Source organism: Somniosus microcephalus, chromosome 5, assembly GCF_052327205.1.
Source record: "Somniosus microcephalus isolate GS21.2 chromosome 5, FLI_Smic_1.0, whole genome shotgun sequence".
Lineage (NCBI taxonomy): Eukaryota > Metazoa > Chordata > Chondrichthyes > Squaliformes > Somniosidae > Somniosus > Somniosus microcephalus.
Window position 1 is genome coordinate 92,207,491 of NC_140991.1, and position 18,620 is coordinate 92,226,110.

The 18,620-nt window shown below is 45.7% G+C and overlaps 1 protein-coding gene across 1 annotated transcript in view; it reads right to left on the reverse strand.

Moving 5' to 3' along the window:
- Window positions 1-18,620, reverse strand: part of dnah5l (dynein, axonemal, heavy chain 5 like) — a 450,024-nt gene that overhangs the window by 173,594 nt on the left and 257,810 nt on the right. Inside the window, exon 58 of the mRNA XM_085987988.1 lies at window positions 10,659-10,874. Coding sequence (XP_085844114.1) covers window positions 10,659-10,874 — 216 coding nt within the window. The remainder of the gene's footprint in view (window positions 1-10,658; window positions 10,875-18,620) is intronic.

The following is an 18,620-nucleotide window of genomic DNA, read 5'->3' on the forward strand; positions in this document are numbered from 1 at the left end:
CTGGAGTAGAATTCCTCTTTGGCCTCGTCCGTAGTTTTCAGGGTTGGGGCATACACGCTGACAACTGTAGCGTACTGATTCCAGGTTGAGCTGAAGGGTCATGAGGCGTTCGTTTATCGCACAAGGGGAATCTCTAAGACGCCAAACTAGCTCATTTTTGATGGTGAAGCTAACCCCATGGAGACAGCATTCCTCTTCTGGTTTGCCTTTCCAGAAGAAGGTGTATCCGCCACCTTGTTCCTTGAGCTGGCCTACTCCTGCCTGCCGTGTCTTGTTCAGGGTGGCGATGTCGATGTCGAAACGTCTGATTCCCAGGCTATGATAGCAGTGCAACATTCAGGTCTGTCGCTGTTGGGGTTATCCATGAGGGTCCTGACGTTCCAGGTCCCAAACTTCATCTTAAAGGGGTGGGAGGTGCCTGTGCATGAATTCTTTAACGTGGGGTGGCCATTGCACAGCAGCTACCACACGAACGTGACAGAGCAAGGTCTTGGTCCAATGACAAGGAAACCCAGGACACCCCCACCTTCTCGGCTCCCCTTGCCCCTTTACACTATATTATATTAAAATTATGTTAAAATTATATTAAAATCCAGCTTTTTACAGAGATGCAAACACTAAAGTTATATTAAATACAGCATTTGGAGAAATGCATGCGCTAAGATTAAATTAAATTAAAATGCACAACTACAAACCTCTATCTCTCCCACCCCACCACCACCGAATGCCTAACAGGGTCCCGGGAGGTCACCCGCCGAGCACTCGTCAGCGTGGGTGAGCCGGCCTCATGCTGGGTCCCGGTTCCAGTCCCGTGTGTCCCTGCCGCCACCCGCCCGGCGCTGTCCCGCACTGACTGCCACTCCCGCCCGGCGCTGCCCCACTCCGACTGCTGCTCCCGCCCAGCGCTGCCCCGCTCCCACTGCCGCTCCCGCCCAGCGCTGCCCCGCTCCAACTGCCGCTCCCACCCGGCGCTGCCCCGCTCCCAACTGCCGCTCCCGCCCCGACTGCCGCTCCCATCCGGCGCTGCCCCGCTCCGACTGCCGCTCCTGCCCGGCGCTGCCCCGCTCCGACTGCTGCTCCCGCCCGGCACTGCCCCGCTCCGACTGCTGTTCCCGCTCCCACTGCCGCTACCACCCGGCACTGCCGCGCTCCGACTGCCGCTCCCACCCAGCACAATACACAAGCACACACACACTAAGAGCAACCCCATGGAGATGGCATTCCTCTTCTGGTTTGCCTTTCCAGAAGAAGGTGTATCCGCCACCTTGTTCCTTGAGCTGGCCTTCTCCTGCCTACCGTGTCTCGTTCAGGGCAGCGATGTCGATGTCGAAGTGTCTGAGTTCCTGGTGAGGCTGTCGTCTAGTCCTATAGTCTAAACCAAACTCACCCAGCAAAAACTGAGGAAGTTAGCATTTGTATTAGTTATCATTAAAATATTATGATAGTGGCCAGACGAGCATCCCAATTTCTAAAAGTGGAAAACATTCTGTTAAATTGCCAATCAAATTACGACAGAACAGTGCTTTGAAAGATGAGAGCTTTCTTTCCCACAGCTCCCTCATTGTGGCATCAGAAGAGGCCTCAGGAAAAAGACAGCCAGCTTTATCATTCAGATATCACAGCACCAAGAACAAGTCTGACCTTTCCTAAATGCCTGCTGATTTGCCCATTAAAGCCATTAGCAGTCTCTTGAAGAAAACCTTTTTCCAAAAGTAAGTTTAAATGCTCCTCTACAATTTTGAAATTCTCTTTCTTGTAATGTAACATTTTCCTGTGACATTAGATTATTCTTTATTCAGTGCATTTTTTTTAGATATGAAAGGTTTCAACTGGCTACTTATTCTCAATCAACATAGCTGTTGAATGAAGGGAAACAACTGTCTATATTCACCATACATTCATACTTGTGATATCTGTGCTAATTATTACATGTGCTTTATCCACCATAATTATAACACTGTGATTATCTACACAAACAATTTGAGGCCTTCTGCGCATGCGCACCTGATCCCCTTCTGCGAGTGTGCACTGTTTACCGAGGCCACGCATATGCAGTACCCAACAGTTGCAGCCTGCAGTAGGCCACGCTTTCCTCAGCTCCGTGGGAGAAGGTCACTGGATCCATTGGTGGCCGAGGGGAAAAGAGAGGATTGAAAGGGGAAAGAGAGAGGATCGGAGGGGGCAGAGAGGAGGGGGGAGAGAGAGGGAGGGGGCGAGTGTGTGTGTGGCAAATGACATCATTGGACTGGACAAAATCCGGAAATCATGACACCGTCACTATTCACTTCATACCTAATAAACCTGTTAACAATCCGAGACCCACACACAATGCCCCATCTATGGAGTGGGGGGGGGGGGGGCGGAGATGGTCATGATCCCGTAGCTGGGGAGGAACTTGGGCAGGGAGAAGGTCAGGAACTTGTTGTGGGGGAGGTTAGAAACTTGGTGGGGAGGGAAAAGGTCAGAAACTCGGGGGTGTGAGGAAGGTTAGGAACTTGTTGGGGGGGGCAGGAACTTGTTTTGGGGGTGGGAGAAGGTCTTAACCCACGAGGATGAGCCCTGTCTGTTCTATGTAAGCTCTGTTCTGTCTGGAGCAAGGCAGTCAGAATGGCTCGAATTGCACTTGACAAACTAATTGATTACTTGGGCAGGCAGGATCTAATTACACATTCAAGAGAAACTGCTGGGTGTGTCTTGTCCTCCAAGGGGACCAATCAGAGACCTGGTGATGGAAATAAACATGACCTAATTATAACAGATCACCAGCATAATGTTGAACTTTAGTCAATTCTGGTTGATGGATATGTTTTCAGTATAATCAATAAATTAATACATACTTTCTGCACTGATGAAGTGCATGTTTCTTCAACATACAGAGAGCTCCATCTACAATAAAGCGGCAGCTTCCTATAAAATGGATAGGACATATTCTAGCACGCAGTGTATTCTGGGTAGGGATGTCTGATATTAAACCCCAGAATCATGGAACAGACTGTATGAAGATCGGGGCTGGGGAGAATCGCGTTTGGAGCAGGGACTTGATAAATTGAATTAATTATTACTGAGAGTTCTTTGGTTGCAGTTCGGGCCTGTCACTGAACCACGAAAAGTGAAATTGCACAAGTGCAAACCGCGAATGCAAAGCCACTTTTCTCCCGGGTTGCCAGCACCAGTGCCTGGGAGAACAATCCTCCATTCCGGGAGAGACCAGACAATCTGGGAGGGTTAGCAATCCTACTAACATATCAGGAAGATTTCCCCTGATTGCTACTTCTAGTAAAATCATGAATGCATTTGGAACATTTTTACATTTTTCTTGAATTAGTGAAAGAGGAAATCTTCCTGCTATGTTTATATCATATAAAAATCAGAAGAAATCTTTCCCAGTGGTGATTTCATAATCTCCGTTTGTTGGGGAAGTGCCAAGTGAAGGCAATTGAGCCTAAAATTGCTGAAAACATGCACATCTACGGAGTAGGCCATTATTATAGTGCAGAAATTCCAAGAACTTGTGATGTGAGTGACTTATGACATTACGTACGCCACCCCATAATTTGCTGCAGCTTTTGTGCTGCTCCACAGGGACCTTCGTGGAAAATGTTGATCAGCTAATTATCATAACTAAACCACTCCATTAAAATCAATGGCGAGATTGAGTTTGTTGAATTAACGTCACTGTGATTGCCACTTAGACCATTACAGAATGGGGCTGGAGGGCTTGGAATCAGTAAAGTATTCAATTGCTCAGTAGGTTGTCTGAGGGTAAGACTTGTTCTAGGAAATTCATTGAAATCTTACACCTCAATTAAGTAATAAAATAAGTGTTTTAACAGCCAGGCATTTCTGATTTTCCCCCAATTGATGTTATTTTTATATTAATATTCATTGAACTTGTGTGCTAAACATGAATTGCAATTGGTAATTAAATATAGCAAGAGATCATACGCAGTTCAGGAGAAATCCCTATGCCTATGGGTCCCTTCTTAACGCCGATTTATATATTTATATACTATGGTTTCAGTATAAATTCATCAAATTAAACCAACCTGAACATTCTGGGGGCTAAATTGGAACATGTAGCACCCATTTTTTTTAGGCACTACGCAACCAAATAAGACTCAAAAATGGGGTCTGAGATGCGCGTGCACACTTCTGATGGGAAGTGCGCAGGAAGCCATCTTGGTAATGGGGTTTGCGTGTGCCTAACAACTGCCAGCAGCATGCAAAGTAGTGAGATGATGATGCAAATGAGTGTGCAACGCTGAATTGAAGCCAATGCTGCCATTTTCCAACTCCCCACTCAAGCCAACGCCCCATCTTAACCTGAACACGACGTTAAACGGAATGAAGGACCCCCCCACCAGTGCTATTTAAAGGGATCATGAGCTACTTACAACTTAGTTGCTGGATTATTTCTTCTGGCTGTTGGTGCAATTGTACATGTTTTTGGAGGTTTCCTATACTTAGCTACAGTTTGAGTACTCTGCAGGGAGTGGTCTGGGTGATCTTGCAGTACATTTTCTGTTATATAAAATATTGTGCTAAAAGAAGCTGCTTCCAGACATTGGTGGTCTGGTAGGGCTTCCACTGGGAATTGAACATGACTGGGAGAATGAAGAGAGGCCATGCAGAGCAAGACAAGCTGCTAAAAGAGGGAGGAGCAGGTAGGGGAGTAGGGCACACAGCAGGAGGCCATATCCGCCAAGGATCTTCAGGAAGCAATTCTCTTACCTCAACTTCAGCGATGACCAGTGCATGAGACATCTTTGGTTCACAAAAGAGGTCATGACTAAAATCTGTCAACTGCTACAGCCACAACTGCAGCCTCAAAGCAGGGCTAGGATAGCATTGTCTGTGGCTGTCAAGATGACTGTGGCTCTTAAATTTTATGCATCTTGCTCCTTTCAGGCTGCTGCTGGAGATATAAGCAACATCTTGCTGTTTGCAGTGCACTGCAGTATAAGGGAGGTCACTAAGGCTCTCTATACCAAGAGAAACACATTCATCTCATTCCATCTAGCCAGAGACAAGCAGGAGGAGCGAGCATGATATTTTGCACTGATTGCAGGCTTTCCCATGGTGCAGAGTCCCATTGATTGTATGCACATTGCCTTGTGTGCTCCTCATCTGAACTCGGCTATTTTCATCAACCGAAAGGGATTCCACTCCCTCAATGCACAGCTGGTGTGTGACCATAGGCAGCGCATCATGCAGGTGAATGCCCGCTATCCTGGCAGAAGTCACAATTTTTTCATTCTGCGGCAGTCTTCTGTGCCAACTATATTTGAACCACCAGGGCAAGGCAAAGGCTGGCTACTGGGCGACAAGGGTTATCCACTCATGACATGGCTCATGACTCCAGTCAGGAACCCACACACATGTGAACAGCAGGCCTACAATGAGAGCCATGCTGCCACAAGGAACATTGTAGAGCACACCAGAAAATGCAAATTCAAATCCAATTTTATAAATTCACTCATTAAATAATGTATACAAAATTAAACTAATCACCCTTGTGCATTTCCTAAGTGCCTGTCTTCCGTGTGCTTTGCTTATCCTAGTGCTCCTACGAGGTGCTTCCCCAGTGGCTGCAGCATGCGTGGTAGGAGGCAGCTGACCTTCAATTGAGGAGACTGCAGATGGCCTTGGAGGATGACCTTGAGCAGCTCTGGGCCTAGGTTTCAGACTGCACCATCTCGGTCTGGGCTGCAGCAGTCTCGGCTGGCTGGCTGACAGGCAACAGCAAGAGTGGCAGGGGTAGGAGCAGGTATGCTATCATGCTGAGAGAGAACAGCATACCTGCTCCTACCCCTGCAGGGTTCATGAGCCACTGCCACTTTCCCAGGGTGACATCTCAGCAATCCTGCTGATTTGTTGGAGAACAAATTGATGGACTGTTGTGATGCCCCAAAAGCCCCTTTGAACAGTGGTATTCAGAGCCACAGTGGTAGCAGTCTGAGCTTGCAAGTCAGTAGTCTGAGATTCCAAAGTAGCAATCAGACCTTCGATGGAAACTGGGACTTTGGCCATCAGACACTGCATCATGGTTGGCTCCACAGGTGTGCTGATGGAGGTGACCACCCATTCCATTTTGGAAAGGATGGACTCCAAGCTCTGCGCAAAGCCCTGTGCCAAGTTGGAGTTAGACTCCTCCATGCTCCTTGAAATTGAGCACAGGCTTTCTGGCACGCTTTCCAGTGCACCAAACATTTGGTTGTGTACCCATCAGCCTTTTTTTGTCGCCTGGGCCATCAAAGTCCTCATCTGACTCCTCTGCAGCAGAACTGGAGTGTGGCCTCACCCTCCAGCAAGCTGACACCTGCGCTATCCATTCCCCCTGCCCTGGCTCCTGCGCACTTGTGCCCGTGTCTCACCACGTGCAGATCCCTCCTATCTTAGCCACTAAAATACACGCAATGTCAGTCTCTGAGCTGGTTGCTGCGAGTGCAAGATCGAGTGATGGTGTCTCTTCAGCTTCCTCCGCTGACTGGGAAGACTCCAGTTCTTGGGTATCTGAATTGAAAAAGGGACAAGAGTTGGGTTGAGGTGAGGTGAGGGGAAGAGGAGAAAGTAAGAAGTGCGTGCTTACATCAACTGCAGCTTGTGAGTCAGAAGAGATTTTGGGATGAGGGAGAAGTGGGAAGAGTGAAGGAGGATTAGGTATGCAGAGACCCTCATCATCGATCCCTCTTGTGCCGCTAGTGGCAACAGCCTCAGTGATGCCCCTTCCCATGATGGCCAGCACTGCCTCCTCCATGGGGGTTAAAACGTGCAGGCACACTTGTCCTCCTCCAGTTCTTTCCTGCTGCATTCTGTTATGCGCCAACTTCTCCTACAAGAGTGAAGTGTGTCAGTGAGAAACAGTGTCAGTGGGTGATGTGGCTGTCATGTTTGAAAAGCTGCCAGTGTGTGCGAGCTATGAGTTGTGGGTACGAGACTTGCAACAGTGCTAAGCGTGTGATAGTGAGGTAAACCATTTGAATTGAAGGGTTGAGTACTGATTGATAGGGATTGTTGGTAGGTGGGTGATGGAGGTGTAGTGAATTGAGCAGTTGATGAGGCTAGTGGTGCATTTGAAGCTTGAACTCACTCACCTTGACAACTCGTGTGAAATCGTTAAACATAGAAACATAGCAGATAGGAGCCTTTTGTGGTAGAGAATTCCACAGGTTCACCACTCTCTGGGTGAAGAAATTCCTCCTCATCTCTGTCCTAAATGGCTTACCCCTTAGTTTTAGACTGTGACCCCTGGTTCTGGACTACCCCGTCATCGGGAACATCCTTCCTGCATCTAGTCTGTCTAGTCCTGTTAGAATTTTATAAGTTTCAATGTGATCCCCTCTCATTCTTCTAAACTCCAGCGAATATAAGCCCAATCGACCCAAACTCTCCTCATACGTCATTCCTGCCATCCCAGGTATCAGCCTGGTGAATCTTCGCTGCACTCCCTCCATGGCAAGAACATTCTTCCTCAGATAAGGCGACCAAAACTGCACACAATACTCAAGGTGTGGTCTCACCAAGACCCTGTACAACTGCAGCAAGACATCCTTGCTCCTGTATTTGAATCCTCTCGCTATGAAGGCCAACATACCATTTGCCTTCTTAACCGCCTGCTGCACCTGCATGCTTACCTTCAGCGACTGGTGCACAAGGACACCCAGGTCTTGTTGCACTTCCCCTTCTCCCAATCTATTGCCATTCAGATAATAACCTGCCTTCCTATTTTTGCCACCAAAGTGGATAACCTCGTATTTATCCACATTATACTGCATCTGCCATGCATCTGCCCAATCACCCAACCTGTCCAAATCATACTGGAGTTTCTCGGCATCCTTCTCACAGCACACACGCCCACCCAGCTTTGTGTCATCTGCAAACTTGGAGATATTACATCTAATTCCCTCGTCTAGATCATTAATATATATTGTGAATAGCTGGGGCCTTAGCACCGATCCCTGCGGTACCCCACTAGTCACTGCCTGCCACTCGGAAAAAGACCCGTTTATTCCAACTCTTTGCTTCCTGTCTGCCAACCAATTCTCTATCCAAGTCAGTACCTTACCCCCAATCCCATGTGCTTTAACTTTACACGCTAATCTCTTATGCGGGACCTTATCTTCCTGTACTGCATCCATGTTCTTGGAGCTATACTCCTGGCATTGACCTCCGCCACTACTTCTTCCCACTGCCTTCTGAGCATATGTCTGGAGAGCCTCCTGCCCTCCTGCGGATACAAGATGTCCTTCTCTCCATCTCTTGCACCAAGGCCTTCAGGAAATCTTGGTGCATGCTCTCTTGCACGTTCATCCATTCTTCAATCTATTACAACACAGATTCACTTCACAACAGACTCCCACCACTTCTTGCAGCCACAATACACATCCCCTTTAAGAGGTACAAGCTGCCTTTAAGTAGTGCTGGCCAACCATGATATTGTGCCCCCTGCTGATGCATGCAGCCAATGAGCAGTACGGGTAGTGCTGTCTGCATGCAGCAATCATGTAAAATAGCAGGCAGCACCAATTTAACATGCTGCCTGCAACGCAATAAACGGGCATGGGTGAATCACGTACTGCGATCCTCACGCCCATTTTTGGGAGTTATTCAATTTAACCCCCTCTGTCTGTACTTACTACAACCCATCCTCACATTATTAGATTGGTGCCATTGCTCCTAAAGGCGTCCCTGTTAATTAGCCTGTTGTTTCGTTCTGTGTCAGGCCCTTGGATGTGTATTGGACACATTCTGATCTGCCATTATGCTCACTGCAGCATATTTTAATTATTTTTCCAGCAAATTTTGGTGAGAATTTGTTGTTGGAGGATTAAGGAGCACAACCGACTCACTTATGGCGTTCGGCACCAATAGCGCCATTGCAGCAAATTCCAGGCTATTATGCTTCCCCATAGTGCATGGGAAATGGGAAAAATCTATAGCATCAACCTGCGTAACTCTTGCTTGGCAACTGGAGGAAATTAAAGAGAGAAACAAAACCCCCAAAATAATATACACAGTGAAAATGAAAACAATTTTTTTTACTTTTGTTCCAATTAGTTGTAACTTTGAGCACGTAGAATTAGATTATATTCTAATCTTTCCAGATATAACAACACCTGAGGATTTAGTATGATCACACTAGTTCAAAGTTAATGACATGAATTTTTTTTCACTTCTTATTATACTGGTGGACACTATTGAATTAAAATTGCTCGGTCATGTAACTTAATTTGTGCATAAACTATCTGAACTTATTACCGTGTGAACAAATTATTTCAAGATAATATGACACTTTCTGTATAGATAAAATAACTTGCAGGATTTTAGTATTGTCTTGTAGAATTTCTTGGTTCAGATGACACGATGAAAGCAGTTAGAATTACTTTTGAGCAGCTTCTCTTTTAGATATTTTGAAAAGTTAAGCAACAGTACCCGAACTTCTAGTTCCTCACAATTAAACAAAGATGAACTATTGGCATATTGCTGTTAAATTGCATTGTGCCATACAGCAGCAATGCAAAAAGTCACAAAGCATGTGGCAAGTTTCCCTTCTTCACTTATCTAACTGGAAAAGGCTCAGAGAAGGTAAGGAATCCAGTTTTGGAGAGACCTGGGGCTCGATTTTCCAAGCCCCGAGGAGGCGGGTTTGGAGGCGGGAGTGGTGGGAAAATTGCAGAATCGGGGTGGGGGGGGGCAGGAACCCATCCCGCCCCCAAGCCGCCTCCGTGCCAATGTCCCAGGAGGCGGGTACCCGACCTGTGCTGGGAGCCGCCTCCCCAAGGCGGGAAGGGGATTAGTGCCAATTAACTGCCTGTTAACAGGTAGTTAACAGGCAGTTTTTTGCCTAATCCCTATTTTTAGCCCTGAAGTGTGGACTGTCCGACGGCTCCGAACCACGCCAAGTTAACAAGGTGGACAGTCGGTCTGCAGGGGTTGGAGGGGTCGAGATGTCCTTTGTGCAGGTGAGTGATGGGTGCGTGTGTGCAGAGGTACGTGTGTGAGGTAAGTGTAAAGTGTTTTAATAAGTTTTACTTACCTTTACTTTCTCCTGCAGGCTTCCTTCCTTCAGTTCTCGGGAGTCCCTCAGCTCACCAGCACAGAAAGCAGAATGGCCGCTGAACTGTCAAAAGCTGCAGCCTCTGCTTTCTGGTCTGGAGAGCTCTCTAACTGAGTCTGAGTAGAAGGACTCAAGTTAGAAGACAGATTGTCAGTGTTTGACTGCTTCACAGAGCTGTCAAACGCTGATTTTTCATCTGTCAAAAGCTCTTGACAGATGAAATGTCAATCGCTGGCGTCACCAGTAACCAGGTGTCCCTTAATTGGCCTGCTGAGCCCGCTGGGCGGGCTTAACAAGGTCAATCAAGGGAAAATAGCGTGGGTTGGCCACAAGTCAATGGAGGCGGGACTACAACCCAAAAAGTGGGAGTCCCGCCTCCAAAAGCTCCCCATTGACAAAATCGAGCCCCTGGAATCAGTTCAAACAGCCACCCTCTCAGTTGCGGGTGGAGTATGGTGGAGGGGACCTAGGTTATAAAAGGAGGTTGCCAGATATGTAATACATCAAGTTCAAAACTTTAACTAAATGGATGCAAATTGCAATAATTTACAATTGAAAGCATTTCACACATACAAGAGGATAGAAATGATTGGCTTGTTACCTTCTGGAATGTCAGCAACATGTGAAGAAATGAAGAGTTGTTCATCAGCTTTGAAGCTTCAGCCCATGAAGGTTTCATACAAGGTCGGTCTGGATCAAGAGTTACAAGATCTATTTTTCTTTGGAAGAGAAGCAGCACACAGTCCATAATTCGCATGATCAAGTGGGGTGGTTTGCCTAATTTACGCACTGTGGCAATATCAGCGGGTTTAATAGTCTGTAAATATTTCAAATATTTCAATATCAGTGGGTTTAATAGTCTGTAAATATTTCATACATTTCAATATCAGCAGGTTTAATAGTCTGTAAATATTTCAAATATTTCAAATATTTCAATATCAGCGGGTTTAATAGTCTGTAAATATTTCATACATTTCAATATCAGCAGGTTTAATAGTCTGTAAATATTTCATACATTTCAATATCAGCAGGTTTAATAGTCTGTAAATATTTCATACATTTCAATATCAGCGGGTTTAATAGTCTGTAAATATTTCAAATATTTCAAATATTTCAATATCAGCGGGTTTAATAGTCTGTAAATATTTCAAATATTTCAATATCAGCAGGTTTAATAGTCTGTAAATATTTCAAATATTTCAATATCAGCGGGTTTAATAGTCTATAAATATTTCAAATATTTCAATATCAGCGGGTTTAATAGTCTGTAAATATTTCAAATATTTCAATATCAGTGGGTTTAATAGTCTATAAATATTTCAAATATTTCAATATCAGCGGGTTTAATAGTCTGTAAATATTTCAAAACAATATTAATCATAATCCGTGACAATAATTTTAACCATCTCATTCATGAACAATGCAAGCAGCCACCATTAGGGATTCTGTTAAACTACTGTTTGATACACCAATAATTGGTGCAATTTACTATTCAAGTAATTTTCACACTCAGTGCTGTATACTGAAATTACAGCTTAATATATTCAAACATAGAAAAATACTCAGACACCAATACTAATAAACCACAGGGTAATTTTTTGTTTTCACTGCCTGGACCACTCGGCTCCAGACCTCATTACAGCCTTGGTCCAACCATGGATAAAAGGGCTGAATTCCAGAGATAAGGCGAGAGTGACTGCCCTTGACATCAAGGCAGCATTTGACCAAGTGTGGCATCAAGGAGCCCTAGTAAAATTGAAGTCAATGGGAATCAGGGGGGAAAACTCTCCACTGGCTGGAGTCATACCTAGCACAAAGGAAGATACTTTGTCAATGACCTTCCCTCCAACATAAGGTCAGAAGTGGGGATGTTCGCTGATGATTGCACAGTGTTCAGTTACATTCGCAACTCCTCAGATAATGAAGCAGTCCATGCCCGAATGCAGCAAGACCTGGATGACATTCAGGCTTGGGCTGGTAAGTGGCAAGTAACATTCGCGCCACAAAAGTGCCAGGCAATGACTATCTCCAACAAGCAAGAGTCTAACCACCACCCCTTGACATTCAACGGCATTACCATCGCTGAATCCCCCACCATCAACATCCTGGGGGGTCACCATTGACCAGAAACTTAACTGGACCAGCCACATAAATACTGTAGCTACAAGAGCAGGTCAAAGGCTGGGTATACTGTGGCGAGTGTCTCACCTCCTGACTCCCCAAAGCCTTTCCACCATCTACAAGGCACAAGTCAGGAGTGTGATGGAATACTCTCCACTTGCCTGTATGAGTGCAGCTCCAACAACACTCAAGAAGCTCGACACCATCCAGGACAAAGCATCCCGCTTGATTGGCACCCCATCCACCACCTTAAACATTCACTCCCTCCACCACCGGCATACCGTGGCTGCAGTGTGTACCATCTCCAAGGCTTCTTTGGGAGCACCTCCCAAAACTGCGACCTCAACAACCTAGAAGGACAAGGGCAGCAGGTGCATGGGAACACCATCACCTGCAAGTTCCCCTCCAAGTCACACACCATCCTGACTTGGAAGTATATCGCCGATCCTTCATCGTCGCTGGGTAAAAATCCTGGAACTCCCTCCCTAACAGCACTGTGGGAGTACTTTCACCACACGGACTGCAGCGGTTCAAGAAGGTAGCTCACCACCACCTTCTCAAGGGCAATTAGGGATGGGCAATAAATGCTGGCCTTGCCAGCGACGCCCACATCCCAGGAATTTTTTTTTTTCTAATTGTAACCCAAACTGTAACTTCAAATCACTCTACACTTGGACCATATCCCAAAACCTCTCTCTACTAGGAACAAAACACAAATACAATCAAGCGGGCTGCTTTGTCCTGGTTGGTGTCGAGCTTCTTGAGTGTTGTTGGAGCTGCACTCATCCAGGCAGGTGCAGAGTATTCCATCACACTCCTGACTTGTGCCTTGTAGATTGTGGACAGGCTTTGGGGAGTCAGGAATCAATAATATAGGCAAATCAGTATCACGAACATGACCCAGATCTGCAATTTAGGAAGTAACCCCAATCCCATACTGGATATGGAATGTAACATCACACCCTCTTTCAGAGGAAATACACCTATTGCTCTCACTGCTGCCTTTGCTGGAATGAGATACAATTAACATTGAGCAATGATCCTAGACAGGCAGAGGGCCACAGGAGCCATGCCTATGTCAAGAGATTCAGTTATGACTTAACAATTTGAAACCTGCCAGATAGGTGATGCAAAGCTCCTCCAGATTGCTGAGGCAGTGTTATCTGCACATAAGTCCCTACATTGCCAGAACTTCGGGTCCTAACGGGTGAGTACGCGTTGGGTACTCAAGCGTAGGCCCAACGAAAGTGCCGGTTTTCCGCATGCACTGCGCATGTGCAGAAAACCGGAACTTCCGTTCCTTTAAAGGGGTTCACAGGTCGAACGCGTGCGCCGGAGAGGCAGCGCGTACGCCTGGAACTTCCGTTTTTTTTGCAGGTTTCTCCGGGAAGGTAAGTCTCCAGGAGCTATGCTTTTAAAAAGCAGTCACAAGGCCTGCTTTTAACAAGGTAAGTGGTGAATTAAGTAAAATTAAAAAAATTTCCACAGGTTTATTATTTTTAAATACTTTAAATGTAAGTTTATTTTTAGCCCCGTTAGAAACTGTAATTAACTTTTTCAAAAATTTTAATTATTGTTTAAAATAGTTATTTTATGTAATTTATAGTTATTTTAAAAATGTGATTTTTTTTTAAATGTATTTGAAGTTTTAGTTATGTTTTGGGGCTGAATTGTATCCATAGATTAGACAGGTCTTCCTGTCAAATCTATGAATACAGATTCCCTGCTGTCATTGGATCTCCATGGCCCACGTGAACCCAGGGGATGCTTCAAACTAACTGCACCCCTGGGATATGCAAGCACTGCGCGCTGGCAGTTGGAGCAGGCCCAGGATCGGAATCCCACGCAGGCCCACAGCACAACGGCCGGCGCGCTAGGTAAGTGCAGGTCGGAGGCTTGCACCCGCGGGAAGCCCCCGACCCGAATTTCTGGGCCATTAGGACAGGTGACCAAACACTTGGTCAAAGAGGTAGGTTTTAAGAGAGAGGTGAAGCAGTTTGGGGACAGAATTACAGAGCTTAAGGCCTAGACGGCTGAAAACATGGCCATCAATTGTGGGGCGAAGAAAGTGGAGGATACACAAGCGGCCAGAGTTTGAGTAATGCAGAGTTCTCGGAGGGTTGTAGGGCTGGAGGAGATAGGGAGGGGGCGAGGCCATGGAGGGATTTAAATACAAGAAAGGAAGTTGCCACATAGGTAGATCATCTCCTGGTGACAGACTTGCAGACAATTGTAACCATAGTGATAGTTCTTCCTGTGGGAGTAATGATCAGTATTTACACCACTGGATCCTTCCATGCCTCCAGCAGTGTGCCAAATTACATTCACTTTTACCTTCATGAAACGGCAGAGAGAGGTTCACTGCAGCACCCCTCAGCCACTTGTCTACAGACTCCATTCCATGCCTCCATGTTGGCTTTTCCTTCTTTTCCAGCCTTGCCTGTCATTTCTTCCTCCCATTCAACTTTCTCAAAGGCTACCAACTTTTCTTACACATTTTTCAGCCTTTAAAAAGGCTCACAGATTTATTCATTACAGATGCAGCCACTTCCCTTAAAGTAGCCTCCTTCTCTTTAAAATGAAGCTGCAAGCTCTTACAATTTTCTGCAATCTCTACAGATAAGCACACTCTCTGTGCCAAGTACCAGCAGCACAAAGAACATATTTAAATTATATACCTGAGCTGCGCTCGAAATTACCAGAAAGCTCAGCTCCCCATTCTCCCAGCATGTGCTGGAGCCCGTGCGTTGTGGTCACAGTGGCAGTTACATAAATGATCACAATAACAACTATATAAAGACCACAAATGTGAGAAAATTGACAGTTATTAAATAAAGGCCTGCTATTATAATGAGGTAGTTGCAGAACAAGAAAACCAAAACTCCGAGGTTGAGAACTGAAACACAAATCATTTATGGGACTAAAAAAACACTGTCATTTGTCACCGTCATGAGAAACTAACAATTTTACAACAACATAAATATTTATTTGTTTTGAAACACCAAATTTAACTGATGAAGAATGAATTTACCCCACAATTTATTTACTTATATAACTTTACTTTAGAAGCGTTAGATCCGTGTGTTAATGGAGACACGGAATGCAGGAGTTGATTTAACAAGTGTTTACAGAACAAAGTCTGGAGGTGAACTAACAACACAAGACGCTACACAGGCTTATATACCCGAGTGGTCACTACTGGTACTACAGTATACAGGGGCTTCAAAAACATAGTTCCTCTTAAAGGTACATACACTACAATTCCTCCCCTTTTAGATAAATAGTACATAACATTTTAAGTGATCATTAAATAACATTTTTACAAGAACAATAATATACACATTTGCTGAAGTTAATCAATTACAAATTCAGTCTCTCTGGAGGCTTCCTGACTCGGTCCGGATAACGCCTCGGTGGTGTAGTAGGTTCTTTTGGCAAGGTTGATTCGGCTTCAATGCTAGTGTCGGGTTTATCTGGTTCCAGTATCACCGGATCGGAGGTAGATACTATGGGTATCTCTGCTTCATCACTAGGCGTATAGAGTTGTGGTGTAGGTTGTCCTTTTTCAGATGACTCTATGATCTGGTCAGCATGGCGCCTTATTATGCTTTCTCCAATGTCCACGGTATACATCAGCGGTCCTAGTCGTGTGCAAATAGTTCCAGGCTGCCATTTCTCGGTACGGTAGTCCCGGGCCAAAACTGGTTGACCTATCTGGAAGGTTCTAGTTGGCCTTTCATTCATGCTTTGAAATTGCCAGTTCTCTACGTCCCTTCTGACGTTTGGCTTGACCAAATCCAGCCGGCATCTTAGTCTTCTATTGAAAAACATCATGGAGGGGGTTTGGTTTGTAACCACATGTGTTGCATTCCTGTACGCAAACAAGAAGTTATCTACCTTATGTTGTAGATTTATGTCTTCATTACCCATGGCCTTTATGGCCTTCTTGAAGGTCTGGACAAACCTTTCAGCCAATCCATTGGTGGCGGGATGGTATGGGGCAGACGTGTAGTGCTTAACCCCATTGTTTTTTAAGAACTTCCTGAATTCTTCGGATACAAATTGCGGTCCATTATTAGAACAGATCTGTTCAGGCAGCCCATTCCTGGCGAATATGGTCCTTAATACTGTGATGGTTTTTTCCGTGGTGGTGGAGGACGTCTTTATTACCTCTGGCCACTTGGAGTGTGCATCCACCGCGATTAAGAACATTGAGTCCATAAATGGACCAGCAAAGTCGATATGTACCCTTTGCCATGGAGGTGAGGGCCACTCCCATGGATGTAGAGGAGCTTGTGGTGGGGCATTTTGGACCTTCTGGCATCCTAGACAGCTCTTGGTCATTTCTTTGATGTCTCCATCGATACCTGGCCACCACACAAACGCTCTGGCTAAGTTCTTCATTTTCACTCCACTCTGGACTCACACATCAAGGTTCCTCGGCATACTGACAGCTGTTCTCTTCTTTGCGAGAATGCTGGCAACAGTGGTTCGCCACGTGCTGGCCATCCCTTCACCGTTAAATCGTAGACTCGTGAGAGAGTCGGGTCATTTCGCGTTTCCTTTTCAATGGTAGAATTTGTCACCGGTAGACATTCCACTATGGTCGAGTGGAATATCTCCACTGGGTCCACTGTAGGCGCCTCTTCCACCGTTGGCAACAGTAGGCGTGATAACCCATCAGCATTCCCATGCTGTTTTGTTCCTTTGTACTCTATGTCATATTGGTGTGCCCCTAGGAAAAGGGACCACCTCTGTAGCCTTTGCGCTGTCATAATGGGAATGCCCTTTTTAGGGTTGAATATGGAGATGAGGGGTTGATGGTCAGTCAACAAGGTAAACTTTTGTCCGTGTAGGTAATGGTTGAATTTCTTCACCCCCCACACCAGGCTGAGTGCCTCCCTGTCGATCTGGGCATAGTTACGCTCAGCTGAGTTCAATGAGCGTGACGCAAAAGCTATCGGCCGCTCCGAGCCATCAGGGAATCTATGCGATAATACCGCTCCCACGCCATAAGGGGATGCATCACACGCCAGTCTGATTGGCAGTGATGGGTTGTAATGAGCCAACACTTCCCTGGACGTGATCAAGCCTTTGCATTTATGGAAGGCACGTTTACAGTCTTCGCTCCATTTCCAAACTACTCCCGTTTGTAGCAGTGCGTTAAGCGGGTGCAGAACCGTCGACAAGTTTGGTAAAAATTTATGATAGTAATTTACTAATCCCAGGAACGACCTTAATTGTGAGACATTTTCAGGCGCTGGGGCCTTTACGACCGCTTCAATTTTTTCAGGTGACTTATGCAACCCTTCTTCGTTAATGACATGGCCACAAAATGATATTTGTTTCTGGAAAAAATCGCATTTGGGGCGAGTTGCTCATAGGCCCCGTTCTCTCAGCCTCGTGAGCACCTGCTCCAAGTTGGCAAGGTGCTCGTTGTCATTTTCTCCTGTTACAAGGATGTCGTCTAGGTAGCATTGAATCCCCGAAATCCCTTGCAGGACTTGCTCCATAGCTCTTTGCCAGATAGCCGGAGCTGATGCTGCTCCGAAAACCAGTCGATTGTACTGGTACAGGCCTTTGTGTGTGTTTATCGTGAGATACTTTTTAGAGGCCTCCTCAACCTCCATCTGTAGATATGCCTGTGCTAAGTCAATTTTGGTGAAACGTTTCCCTCCGGATAGTGAGGCGAAAATATCTTCTATCCTCGGAAGAGGATACTGTACCATGTGAAGAACCGGGTTTACAGTCACCTTGAAGTCCCCACAGATGCGAACTTTTCTCTGTTCTTCAGATTTATCATTATTCAACGTTTTCTTCATGACCGGGATGATGGGTGTTGCGGTGGCGCCTTTCAGGGTTCCTAGTTCCTGTTGAAACACTTCTTTGGCGTTAGCCAAGATTTCTTTTAATCGTCCAGGTATGACGTCATCATCGTTTTTTTTCTTACTGGTCACCGTCAGTGCCTGAATGGAGTGTCAGTCTAAACGTATCTTTCTGATCCATTCACGTCCCAACAACGGTGGACCACCATCTTGCAGAACGTATAAATACAACTTCTGTATTTCCTTGCCGTTGTATACAACAGGCACCCTTATTTTCCCTCTGGGGTATACTTTCTGCCCCGTATATGTCTTCAAGACAATGGATGTGTCTTTCAAAGGTATATGCGGAAATAGCCGCTCGTAATCCCGTCGACTCATGACAGTCAGAGCTGATCCTGTATCTAGCTCCATTTTGACTGGGGACCCCGCTATCGTGAGGGTAACCCAAATGGTCTGGTAATCTTCTTTGGCAATTACATTATGTAATTTGAGACAGCTTAGTCTCTTGTTTCCGGAGTCGCTATCGCTCTTCTGGTCTTCGGAGCTACTGTCCGTCATCATTTGTATCTTTCTGTACTTTTCCTTATTGACCTTTTTACTGTCAGCGGATTTCTTTC